Raw genomic sequence first — 14,321 nt, 5'->3', positions numbered from 1 at the left:
CCAGGCACACGTGTTTATCGTGGTTGCTTTGTTTGAATTTCATGGATTGTGTGCAATGAAATGCAATGAAATTAATGAATTGTTATGTGTACAGTACTGTGCTACTGTGTCAATTTCAGGTGTTTAAAAGCTAAAGTTAGTAGTCTAAGTTCAGATCAGTGCTAGTCAAGTGTCAGTTCTGTGAGACTAAAGTTCCATATCAATTCTGTCTAGTAGTTGAAGAGTGACAAGCTGGCCCCACACTGTGTCTGGGCTCTGGCACAGATGGCGGCCCTCCCTTAGGGGAGAGGTGGCAGAGATATCCCTGTCTCTATTACAGAGTCAGGAGGGAACTTCCTTGAGGTGGGCAACTATGCTGATGTGCGCCTAAGTACCGGCCACTATGATGGGCAGTCTGCCATGGAGGATGTTAATAAAGATGCCCTTGATTCAAAGAACCTTCTTGCCTGAGACTGGAGTTAATCAGGGAGAAGCTGCACCCAGGGGTTCTCTTCCAGATACTCCTCCCTGCTGTCGTGGGGATCTGGAAGAGATGGAGGTGCTGTACCAACTGTGAGTAGAACTCAGAACTACCTCATGAGCCAGTCCTGGTGAAATCCCCAATACCAACAAGCAGGAGACTCAGGAGTCCTGTGAGGCAGCAGGTGCACCACACAACATGACATGTAACTGGGGGCAGATTCTGCACATAGGGGCCCATATGAGATTGGGTAGGGTTCTGACCGTAACACATACATGAATCTCATTTTTGTCTCATGAATGTAAAGGACCCAGAGAGATTCAAAAATGTCTCTGTATTACACAGAAAGAAAGGGAAAAATGGAAGATGGATAATCACAGACAAAGAAGAACCACAAGAACATCCCAGATAGAAACCCTGACACCAGAAAATTATGACATAAAAAAAATATGATAATGAAGTCCCCAAGATCGATATATACATTAGGTCCCCCCGGGATTAGTGCCCCCCAATTTGTTGATCCAAAGTGTTTCTCTTTGGGTAAATTTAATATCATGATCACCCCCTCTCCGGTCTTTTTTGACCCACTCTATTCTCATATATTTGAATCCAGTGGGGTTTCCACCGTGATGATTTGAGAAATGTCTGGGTACACTGAATCTTTTCCTGTATATTCTGCACACGTTTCAATATGCGTGTGCATAGAGGTCGAATAGTTTTGCCTACATAAGGGAGGCCACAAAGGCCACTTAGCTTCACATTAAATTAGACTTTGTTCCAGATTACCCCCTCTCATTCTCAAATGAACACATTGGATACCCCATGCTCCTTAAATGCTAAGCTAAGTGGATTTATAGTCTTGATACATTTACCCCAAAGGTGTTGAATGAGGAAGTATGATTCTCCCACTTTATCTGACCCCTCTAAGACACTCTGGGGATCCAAAATGTATCACTAAAAATGTTATATGGATATATTTCTCTTTATTGACAATGATTTGAGAAATGAGAACCCCTCTATGCTTTATGAAGAAGTATGTTTCAGGAGTTTGTGAGATCTAATGATATTCTAACTTTTTGTCTATGATTAATCCATTAATCACATTTTCGTGGCTTACAGTATATTGCAACATTAACTGTTCACTCTTATTTTTAACTGCCAATTTTTGTCAGTTGACACATAATTAATATCATAAGAGCTTACTTATATGTAAACTCTAGAGTCACATACAGTATATAGCAAAGTAATGAGTTAGTTAGTTGGCAGACTTGTTTGAGACATGAATGTGCTCACAACTCACAAGTACTGTAGTACAGTATTTTTATTTTCTCATTTAGATACTTAACAGAGTATGGCCACTAGTTGTCACTGTATGCCTGTGTTTCATGGTTGTTATTCTGTATTCCAATAGAAATGTGTATATTTTTTGCCAAAGTTCAAATTCTCATCAAAAACTGTGTATGTTTTTGTTGCATATCCTAAATTACAGAAGTTAGAAAAATAGCGAAGGAAAAGTTGTCAAGAAAAAGTTGCTAATCAATTTAGTGGTTTTGCTGCTTAAAAAGGTCTACTAAATTTCAATAACAGATTATCTGTTGAAATTGGAAAATTGTGCTATATACTATATGGTGGCTTGAAAGGTTCGATCAAACTAAGGGCAGGTTCAGCAGGTGCCGGTACAGGTCAGCACACCCCATCCTGCATTAACTTCCGTTCAAGTCACTGGAAGTTAAAGCTGATCCACACCGACGTTTGATGAATATGCCACTAAGACATTGCTTTAAGATGCTTTGAACGCATCTTCCCCATGCAGGAGGAGATTTTAGTCCCTTTTATTTCAGCAGAGCTGAACTCAGGAAAGCTGCTTCACTGCATGAAGTCAATTATTTTAATAAAGAGCGATAACATGAAAGTACAAAATTATTTATTTTGGGCAAAAATATGTTTTTTTTCTTTAATTTCAGTAAATGTACTGTGTACATATGTAGCAAGGCTTACTGTTCCAGGTATTAGTGGGAGATTCCACCAGCGGGGAGCCTACGAAAGGACATCCCGCGGGTCGGTGTGTTTATTAAAACATTATTTCTATACCTGTCTGCCAGATGGCACAGTGAATATCACAGTGGATGGCCATGTTGAGGCTGTTAGACTGCATACAGATGTACGGTGTAGGTATTAATTCTCCTGCTGGAACAGACACCATTGTAAAAGTGATTAGTTCAAAAAAGGGGAGTGTGGGTACAATAATGCCCGGTACAGTACATCCTGGTAAGTACTTTACAGTACAAATAATAATAGTTTAATATTAATGTGGTTTTCCACGCATACTGATGCAGCGGCCGTTATTCGAACACTTCACGCGTCATGTACATCGGAATCCCGATTTGAAACCGCGGGATGAATTCCAGCCTTCCCGCACTAAGATGCGAGCGCGGCGAGTGCAGAAAAATGAATTTTAGTGTTCTGGCTTTTAAAAACATGAAATTGACACAGCAGCACAGTAGCACAGTACTGTACACATTACAATTCATCCATTTTATTGCCAACGAAGAAACAGAATCCATGAAATTCAAACAAAACATCCGAGATAAGCGCGGGTGCCTGGGGCGATTGGCCGCGTTCATGCTGCGTGGGGAACAGAAGAACTCAAAATTAGCAACGTGATGTGTTCGAATAACTGCTGCTTCATCAGTACAGATGCAGCGGACATTATTCGAACAAATCACGAAGCCATTTTCATCTGCTCTGCTGTATTCCACACTCATTAACGCGGCCAATCACCCCAGGCGCCCATGTTTATCGCGGTTGCTTTGTTTGAATTTCATGGATTCTGTTTCTTTGTGTGCAATGAAATGAATGAATTGAATGAATTGTAATGTATACAGTACTGTGCTACTGTGTCAATTTCATGTGTTTAAAAACCAGAACACTAAAATGCCATTTTCTGCACTCGCATCTTAAGGCGGTACGGTTGGAAGAAATCACGCGCCATGACATGGGTATTCCGAGGTATACAACGCGTGAAGTGTTCGAATAACTGCCGCTGCATCTGTACTGTATATACCGATTGTAATGCTCTATGGCTATGTAGTAGCTGTACCAGGGCATTGCATTATTATAAGTTAATACTGATTATCACTTGTGTTGCCCAACATCCCTTTATATAGTTATTTACTAATTGCAACATAGTTCAAATCATGTTGCATGGAGTGCAAATGATTAAAAAAAAGTTGCAAGGATGTTCAGTCAAAGAACAAGGAATGTGTTTGTGAAAGAATAGAAATTGCAACAATGTGATGGGCAGTCCAGTCAAGATTAAGTGAATTGCAGTGAGAAGTCATCTCCAGGCAAAGGGATGTGTACTCAGGAAGATGTGAAGTCCCAGCCCAAGTAGGGTAACATGCATCAAAACACCTTATATATGCACCATGGCCCCCTTATCTGCCTGATGTGTCATCTACAAAGATGAACCTGGGGTCATGTGAGATGCAGAACTCCTCATGGTAAATTATAATCTGTGTTTGTGTGAAAACTGAGTACTGTATTTCTATCAGTCTCTTCTGTATCTTTTGCTATTTAATAAAAACAATTTTTAAAAAAGTGCAGTTTTTAATAACCATTAAAGTTAACCATCTGCTCCTCACTTATGAATTTGGTCATATTTGAGCTTCAAGGCTAGTTTTGAGTATCCCTTTGCTCTGTATTTTTCACACAGAATAGCCGCTAAGGTAATGAAGCTGCCTGTAAAAGTATTTTTATTGCATAGGATTGATGCCGGGGGTCTCCGGAGCTGGTAAAAATGCATATCAGCTCCGGAGACTCCAGGCTTCAATCCAATGCAGGAAAAATGCATTTTTCCCCTCTAAATCCCACTCAAATCCCTTCTCGCCACCCCTGGGGTGGTGAGATGAGATCTGCGATAAGCTCACTATTTCAGAGCCCCGATGAGATTCTCGAGGCTACTAGAATAACGTTATCTTATCGAAATGGCGCTATTTCGCTTATGCACCTCCCGCTCGGTGTGTTTGGCCAGGAGCGAGAACGCTCAGGAAAATGCACTCCCCGTAAGAGTTGAGTTTGGCAGGTCATAGCAGCTTTCAAAATAGCAAATCTGCCAAATCATATGGGAAGTGCTAAAAATGCTTGATGAGTTGGTTATCAAACCTTCTAGAATAGGCCCCAGAGTGTTATCCCTTTAAGGCCCTTAACATTGAAATTAGTAATCCCTAAGAAGAGTTACACTCTTCCCCTATCGAAAATAAATGTTGTCCTCAAGATTCTGCAGTAAAGTATAAAAATACCATATATCTCGGTTAAAACTGGTACTTACTATAGTATAAAATAATTAGCAGTGTACCTACATTTTTGGCAACTACATTAGAACAATGATGAACCCATATACATTTGAATACACATAATACGGCATTATAAAAACAATTAATGGCATTTATCACGAACATCAGTGTACCTATAAATTCATGTACAGTGCAATAATAAAGTCAAAAGTGCAGGCAGCTACATGTTATAACACTAATGACATATCCATATATTCAGCAGATAAAGAATTGTAATACTTCAGATCTTAAGTGTTTCGGCTAAGACCATGTCCCACAGTACATCATCGCTGTAGAACAGGCTGTCATCTATTTAGTTTAGACGAGCCTGGTAAGGCTCTTCTGAAGTTATCATGTCCTCCCCATGAACAACCCTAACCCTCAGGGAAGCAGACATCCTTGTCAGCTTGATCGATTGTGATCACTTTGTTACCACATCAAGATTCTCAGGTGACACAAGAGTGGAGTTTGCAAATACCTGGTGCTACATTCTGCGCACAGAGCCATAACTGCTATTCTGGAAATAGTCCTGACTCTGCACAGACACCACAAAGAGTCCATGGGGGATCTTAGTTCAGTACGGTCAGTACCGATGCTCCAGCCTCCATATTCAATCTGAGGTAGATTATTGTGAGAGAGTATCCAAGACTTTGGGTTGAATACAGCTATTACTGTACCTGCACAGAGTGCAGAGCAGATGTGTGCTCCAAAGAACAGTCTAAGTAAGTCAGAACCTGGCGTAAATCACATTGTTGGAGGTGACATTCCTCTTTGTGGAAACTAGTCCCTCCTTTATTGAGACCATTAAGGATGGGGCGCCTTTGTTCCGTGGATTTTAATAGCATTGTCTAGAACAGTCTATAATAAGCATGGCCATGCTTTTGTGTCACTCCTGCAAGCAACTTTGCACATTGAGTTTTTTGCAGGCATTCACAGCTTTTGCAAAGCTGTTTTCTTTGGCGGAAATTTATATAATGCCTCAATGCCTCAAGTCACATCCAACGCAGCATTAAGAAGCACTGGCACATTCTGGCCAATGATAAACGTATAGGCCAACATTTTACATCACCCCCCTTTTTTATTATAGGAGGGGTCGCAACATTGGTGACTCGCTCGTTAAGGCAGATCCATCTGAGAAATACGCCACTGTTCCTATGTGGCTGAACAGGGCTCCAGGAGTCCATAAATGCAAAGGGTGTGTCAATTGTCAATACCTCATGCTGGGTAATACATTCATAAGGGTTATCCTATCAAAATTGTTGACTTCCTTACTTGTGAATCTAGTTTCGTCGTTTATATCATCAAGTGTCCTTGCAGACTACTGTATGTGGGCAAAACATCAAGGATGCTGAAGGAGAGGATATCCATGCATTGGTCCACTATCCGGAAGGCCCTATCTGACTCTACTGATCTAGATGACTAGAAAGTACTACCAGTGGCAAGACATTTTAAACAAAAGCAACATGGTCTTGCAACGTTCAGATGTATGCCCATCAAACAGGTGCATGTTCCACCCCGAGGTGGGAACAGACATAAGTTGCTTTTACAATTGGAGGCCAGATCTATACATAAATTGGACACTATGGCCCCAAAAGGCCTTAATGAAGACATGAATCTTGGTTGCTTTTTATAGCACCCTTTTGATCATTCGCTTTAATTCAATTGATTGTCTGTTTATTTCCCACTTTATGATATCCGCTTTATCCCCTAGCATTTATCAAAATTGCTCTTATTACTGCATGTTTATAGCTTTTCTATATACAGTCTGCTTTCTTCCCTTGACATTTTGTTCCCTCCTCCTTTTTGTTCCCCTCCCCTTTTTTTACCCTTTTCCCTCCCTTCCTTTGCCCCCCCGCCCCCCACGCCCGTCACTTTCACACTTTTTGGTTACTCCCTTTCTTCTTATATGTATAGTTCAGCCGATATGTTCCCTCACCCACTACAAATTATTGTCTCCTTTAGGACTTTATTTTAGCCTGTTATGCTCCACCATATAATATTGGTGCATTTGATTGCAATAATGTTATTCTTGATTTTTTGATATAGCTGCTTAAATTTTCATAGGGATACTTTGTGGCTTTCCTTGATACTATTCATATACTTTTATGGTTGGTTACTAACATTCACATGCTTATGTTTCCGATTCTGTAAGGCATGTCATTAATGTTCTGGATATGTGGTCTTTATTCATGTGGCTCCGGGGACCCGGATTGGCTATCCAGCCTTTTGAAAATGGCTACACATGACCCTGCTCGTTTTTACATCACGTGCAATCCAACAGCCAATAGAGCGTTTCCCTACACAGCAGTGCCTGATTTGATTGTTATTTTGCAGTCACCATCATTTGTGCATGTTTTTTTTAAACTTTAATTCATATTGGTAGGTGTGTCTTTAGGGTATAAATGTCACTGAGTCTCACTTGTTCTCTGCACCCCCTTGATAAAGATCTCTCTCTGGGATCGAAACGTTGGACTTTTTGTGCAAGTATTTGAGTACTTTAATACATTTTTTTCATTACTGAACTGCTGAATGCTTTTGTCTTTTTACCTTTCAGGTATTGTATTGTATGATTATATATATATATATATATATATATATATATATATATATATATATATATATATATTTATTTATATTCGTATACACACACAGTACACACACACACACACATATATATATATTATATATATATATATATATATACAACAAAAAGCAGCAGCCAGCACTCCAAGCAACAAATGTAAAGTCAAGGTGCATGCTCCATAGAAATCAATATAGAAACCCTGTCTTCCCATAAGAAAAGGCACAAAAGCAGCAACACTCAGATAAAGCAAAAAGACATGTATTAGCAGTTACAAAACAGCACACTATAAACCCAACGTTTCGGTCCTAGGCACCCCCCTGAGGAAGGTCCTGCCTAGGACCGAAACGTTGGGTTTATAGTGTGCTGTTTCGTAACTGCTAATACATGTCTTTTTGCTTTATCTGAGTGTTGCTGCTTTTGTGCCTTTTCTTATGGGAAGACAGGGTTTCTATATATATATATATATATATAAAAAATAGAAGAAAAGAAGCGCCAAATCCTAGTGCATTACTGTGCAAACTCGATATATTTAATGCCCAAAAATCTCAATAAAAATGAACTCACAAACATAGAACAATTAAAAGCATTTTATGAGATATACTCATGCTCCAAGGACCAGGAGAACACTGCTTCACTGCTGTCTTGGCTCCGTGACACCTCTGGATCTGAATGCTGCCTTTGCTGTTCACCGCATGCAGGAACTGATGTAATTGGCACTCCGCAATGATCTCTCCCCGGGTGTACACCAACAGATGCTTTTTTGTTCCCACCGGGGACGGTGAATGTCGCGGACCAGCGGATGACGTCACAAAGATGGCGGAGGATGCCGGACCGATAGAATTCCAAGCAGTTCTGGAGCAAGCATTTGTGAAGGTCCACTGCACACCTTCCCTACGCGTTTCTGATTTATCCATGTTGCAGTTCATTTAATAATTTATTGTTTTTTCAAGCATTTTTTTTCAATATTGACCTAGAAGCATGATATTAAAAGCCATGCCATGTATTTGTTTATATTCTTTACAACTGAAAGCTAGATATAAAGTTGTGCAAGACAGTGAAAGAAATGTCCATTGGACCCAATAAAATGTTATTATTTTTCAAGAAGTAAGGCTTTTGGTCCTTCTTCTGACCAAATTGAGATGGCACTTTCAGAACATAAAGGAGTGAATAATGAAACTCCATTATCGGTTAACGCAGGGGTGTGCAAACTTGGGGGCATGACATTTTCTAAGGGGGGGGTGCCGATTTGAAAACAAAATATTATAATACCTTACAGTACACTACGTTGATTCTCTGGCAGGGGGTACGCTACTAGCGGCATGAGTAAAAAGCAGGCGCGGTGTAAAAAGTTTGTGTGCACCTAGGATAACGCATCTAAATTGGTGTTCACTCCAATTCAAGTCAATGACAGTAAGTTCCAGTTTGGTTGCATTAAGCTGCAATAGCCCTTAGTGAATCTCCCCAGAGAATGTTCTTAAGATGCATGTTAAAAAGAAAGAGTGATAAAGCAAAACATGTAATTCAATTAGCTTGCAATGAAATATGACCAACATGTCTATCTATTTGTAGTTGTTTTACCAATTGAAAGGAGCCATGTGTCTGAAGATAATTGAAAATGGAAACCACAAGAATGTTCATATCAAAGAAGGGGAGGTAAATGGTCTTAAGACATCATATAACACATGTCTTGTTATAAGTCATGGTTGTTTTAGTTGTTTTATTTTAGTGGGTGATTGCCACTCAGAGTATAAATATTGTAGAATTGTTGGAGTGTGTGTATGTGTGTGTGTGGTGTGTGGTGTGTGGTGTGTGGTGTGTGGTGTGTGGTGTGTGTGTGTGTGTGTGTGTGTGTGTGTGTGTGTGTGTGTGTGTGTGTGTGTGTGTGTGTGTGTGTGTGTGTGTATGTATATATGTCAAAAGGAGTACTACTGAGCGTGGCAAATGTATACAACAAAAGACAAGGGTGCCCAATGCTACAGCCAATTGACAAAACATATACAGTATGGTAATGAGAATAAAGTTAAATACTTCAATAATAATAATTTCTTGATTATTTAGTTAAACCCTTTAGCCAAAGCATCATAAGCCTGCATACCAACGTCAAGGTATAACCAAATTTGTAGGTCCTAACACTACACTGTGAACTTTCCCTTTTACCTGTGTATGAGGGGGAACAACCATAATAGGTCCTGTCCATACAGCAAAATGAGAAAACCTCCCAAGTTAAAAAGGTGGGGAGGGGTGAGCTCCGGGAGGAGGGGCCACTTACCTCCAAACAACTGTTGCCAGTTAGAAATTGAATTAACACACACTTTTGTTCCGGTTCCAACTTAAGTTTGGAGAAATGCTTAATTGAACTTCATAAAATGAGAGTGCAAAACTTTCTCTGAACAACTGATTCAAAATACCAAGACATACTACCCTATGTTTGTTTTTGTATTTTTTGTTCCCAATAATATATACATTTGTATTACTGTAGTATATGAACAGCAGTCACATTAAAAGTATCTTTTATCAGTTTATTAGCACGTGTGATATGCACTCGTGCTTTAAGTTTTCCCTATTTACCACTTTTTGCATCATCCATTCATTTGTATTAATTCTCTACTTGTTAGAATCATATGTCCTCAATACAAAATGTACATGAAGTGACAAATGTAGGTTTAGAAGTAAAAGCACCTTATTCTTTTCTAATAAATGATAATACATTAATTGTTACAAATAATTCCTAAAACACATATGGTGAGTCCAAGAACTGGTGATAAATGCTACAGAGCCGAAACGTCCGCAATCTTATTGTATTGTATGTCTTTATTTATATAGCGCCATAAATGTACATAGCGCTTCACAGTAGTAATACATGTGGTAATCAAATAAATAACAGATAATATAAATAACAGATCATGGGAATAAGTGCTTTAGACATAAAAGTAACATTAAGAAAAAGGAGTCCCTGCCCCGAGGAGCTTACAGTCTAATTGGTAGGTAGGGAGAACGAACAGAGACAGTAGCAGGGAGTTCTGGTAAGTGCGTCTGCAGGGGGCCAAGCTTTATGTATCATGTGTTCAGAATATCCACAGTGCTATTCATATGCTTCTTTAAGAAAGTGTGTCTTAAGTTGGGTCTTAAAGGTGGATAGAGAGGGTGCTAGTCGGGTACTGAGGGGAAGCGCATTCCACAGGTGTGGGGCAGTTAGTGAAAAAGGTTTAAGGCGGGAGAGGGCTTTAGATACAAAGGGGGTAGAAAGAAGACATCCTTGAGAAGAACGCTAGAGTCTGGATGGTGCATAACGAGAAATTAGGGCTGAGATGTAAGGAGGGGCAGAAGAGTGTAAAGCTTTTAAAGTGAGGAGAAGAATGGAGTGTGAGATGCGGGATTTGATCGGAAACCAGGAGAGGGACTTCATGAGGGGAGATGCTGAGACAGATCAAGGAAAGAGTAGCATGACTCTGGCAGCAGCGTTTAGGATAGATTGTAGGGGAGACAGGTGAGAGACAGGAAGACCGGAGAGCAGGAGGTTACAGTAATCAAGACAGGAGAGAATGAGGGCCTGAGTCAGAGTTTTAGCAGTCGAGCAACAGAGGAAAGGGCGTATCTTTGTTATATTGCGGAGGAAAAAGCGTCAGGTTTTAGAAATGTTTTGAATGTGAGGGGCGAATGTAAGAGAGGAGTCGAGTGTGACCCCTAGGCAGCGTGCTTGGGCTACTGGGTGAATGATCGTAGTTCCAACAGTAATGTGGAAGGAAGTAGTAGGGCCAGGTTTGGGAGGAAGTATGAGGAGCTCTGTTTTAGCCATGTTGTGTTTAAGGCGGCGGAGGGCCATCCAGGATGATATAGCAGAGAGACATTCAGAAAATTTGGTTTGTACAGCAGGTGTAAGGTCGGGTGTTGAAAAGTATATTTGTGTGTCGTCAGCATAGAGGTGATAATTAAAACCAAAAGATGTTATTAGGTCACCTAGAGAGAGTGTGTACAGAGAAAAGAGAAGAGGTCCCAGTGCTAATTTTATACCTGTCATGTACTTTACATAAAAAGGGACTTCTAGTGCTAAGAGAAACACATGGAAAGGGAATTAACCATTTTATGTTACAGAATCACATACAATTCAATGTTTTGTAGCTGCAAAATTTGGGCAAAACTGTTGCAAACAACAGCATATACTAAAAGAAAACTACAAAATCTGTTTTCAATGTGATTAATTTCCCTCTGTGATTTTGATAAATTCACCTAAAATATGTTGCTGTCTACCGATGCAGTTTTCCTAAAAAATAAAATAAAAATAAGGACCCGAGTTAAGTTTCAGACTAGTACTGCTTATGGGACAAAGATTAGAAACATTTTTAATGAGGGTTATACAGTAACAAAACAGCTGTTCAAACCAAAACTATGTCTGTATAACCTTTCTGACATACTTATGTCACCTCCAATAAAGCAGCAATCCCAATATATATATGTAATAAAATAAATACATTTATGTCAAAAACGAATGTTGTTCTGACTAGGAATTAATTAAATGTATTTTATTTATATATTTTATTTTAAAGCGGACTAGGGGCGGGGGTGGGGTTGGGGGCGGGACTAGGTGGCGAGTAGATCTTTTGGTTGGGCGAGTAGATTTTTGGGTGATTTGTCGAACACTGTATATATACAGTGATATATACTGAACTGGAGGTCCCTTGGAGCTGATCCGTGGTTCCTGCAATATTTGTACTTTATGAATTCATCAATGCAAAAAAATGATACATTTTGCTGTGATATCATGAGTAGAAAAATGCAACTTCATCTCCCGCTAATGTTGCAAATTTCTATTGGCCGGGGGAAAAAGTCCTAACTGCAGCCATTTTGTGCAGGCTTTTTTGGGGCTTGGGCATGGTGGATTACCAGACGTTGGGGGATCAAAATCAGCTCTACAAGATTCTCAGTTTAGGTAAATTGAAAACAAAAAATACAAGCAGCGTGGATTACTGCTTTAAGTAATTCAAACACAATACAGAACAGAACAGAGTAAAGCTGTAATTGTTTAGTTAAATGCGAACGATGACTACCCATGGAAATAGATGTGTCTATAATTAAAGATTTTCATGAAGTGTTCTTCACGCAGACATCTTCTATAAGTCATGTTTGTAGTTTATCTGTATTTTATCTGTATTTGTTTGTTCAATTGCTAAAGAGACTAATTATAATGTATGAAGATAAACTTGGAATTTTAATACAGCATAATGATCATTTATATTTACAATAATCATTATTTTGTCTGGATAGATGTTCCTACTACCGGCTCGAATACCACATTCCCCACAAAGATATGTGGACACAGTGGGACTTGTAATTGAGAGAAGAAGGACAGAAACAGAAATAGACAATCTAAGGTAAAATATTCTTAACTTATTAGGACTTTGGCAATGGATTGTTCTAAATAATTAGAAGCATTGAATTACATACTGTAACTCAATTGGAAGATAATGTTCATCTGGTCCAATAAACCTAACTTATATTTCTTCCTCCACCCCCATCACCACACACACACACATGGGCAAAAGCACTAGTAGCAAAATGGCTACTAGTGCTTTTGCCCATTTGTGATGCAAAAAACAAAAAATACACAATTAAATAGAATAAACATTAATATACATGTAACCAGGTCCCCCCTGGTCCCCCGGTTCCTCTGCTCTCCCTCCCCCCCTCTTCTTACCCTCTGGTGGCTGCGGGGATAGTTGTGGGTGAGGGGAGGTTGATAGGGAGGTGAGCACATCGCCTTTGACCCGCGGTGAGCACAGTACAGGGCGCCGCCACGTAATGGGAAGCCCCCGGCAGCCATTAGAAGTATTGTGCATGCGCAGTGAAGCGCGAGCGGCGGCCAATAGCTAAGGGCTAAGGGCTACAATTCCCAGCAGCCTCAGGGGCTGCTGCAACACATGGCCCACAACAGCCAATAGGGCGCTCAGAATCTCCTGCAAGGAGATAGATACATTTGGCACGCTAGGTAAGCCACGCCAGTCAGAGCTGTGACAAGGAAGGGGTATGTTATGTATGCAGGTGTCTGTGGCAGCTGCACTAGGCCAGATACCCCCTATTAGGCCCCAGCTAGGCCTCAACTCCCCTCAACTTGTGGTTGCTGCAGGGACAAGCCCATAGATAGGAACACTGCCCCTGTAGCATAATAGTGAGGGACACAGCCAGGACACACTGCATCCTGGCATCCATTGGCCTTGGACCAGATCATCACCTCCAGAAAGGACACTCTTCATGGTGACACAGTCCAGGCGGGACATCACCCAACGTAGAGGCAGAGGCTTCGCGGTTCAGTACTTCAGATCCGTGGATCCCATCTTCATCTGCGCGCCCGGCTGTGGACACACCCGGCAAGTACCCAACTAACCAGTGCACCAACTCAACACTTTAGTGAGGCAGCGCTGTCTCACACATTTGGGTTGGTTCTTGGGAGAACACTGGGACGGTCCGGTGCCTAGAGCACCTCAGCATATTGGGGCAAAACCCACCAGGGTATGGACACGGCCTTGTGAGGGTGTATATAATTATCAGTATTATTTATGCTGTGTATAGTAAACTGTTATGCTTTACACGTGTGAATTCTTTCTTGTCCTGTAACTGGGTCATTGCACACTGTAGAATCCCATTACAGATGGAGGCGCTACCGAACGATCACTCAGGTATACCCCAGGTTCCCAGTAGCAAAGACTCACATCTCCTGTACACTACAGGTATAGCACCACACATATACCGTAGCCACACATCTCCAAGGGGGTGAAGGAAAGAGTGCTACATACAATACAATAAAAAGAATAGCCAATACACCCATTAATTGCCACTGTGGTTATCTATGCCCTCAATGGGAGCACAGATAACCACAATGGCAATGAATGGGCACCCACCTACCCACACTACTCTACACCCCCCACCCCCCAACACATGCAGTACTGTA

At 40.6% G+C, this 14,321-nt stretch overlaps 1 protein-coding gene across 4 annotated transcripts in view; it reads left to right on the top strand.

The window, feature by feature from the left end:
- The window catches only part of HAAO (3-hydroxyanthranilate 3,4-dioxygenase), a 56,494-nt gene that overhangs the window by 18,350 nt on the left and 23,823 nt on the right, over window positions 1-14,321 (top strand). For 2 of the 4 annotated variants that reach the window (XM_075595757.1, XM_075595754.1), the window contains 2 exons: window positions 8,948-9,031; window positions 12,641-12,747. In XM_075595757.1, coding sequence (XP_075451872.1) covers window positions 8,948-9,031; window positions 12,641-12,747 — 191 coding nt within the window. Of the gene's footprint in view, window positions 1-8,103; window positions 8,252-8,947; window positions 9,032-12,640; window positions 12,748-14,321 lie in introns of those variants that run through there. The other 2 variants (XM_075595756.1, XM_075595758.1) reach the window with 2 other exon arrangements.

The sequence above is a fragment of the Ascaphus truei genome, chromosome 4 (genome assembly GCF_040206685.1).
Source record: "Ascaphus truei isolate aAscTru1 chromosome 4, aAscTru1.hap1, whole genome shotgun sequence".
Lineage (NCBI taxonomy): Eukaryota > Metazoa > Chordata > Amphibia > Anura > Ascaphidae > Ascaphus > Ascaphus truei.
The sequence above is the reverse complement of the archived record's forward strand: the minus strand, read 5'-3'. Positions and strand labels throughout refer to the sequence as shown.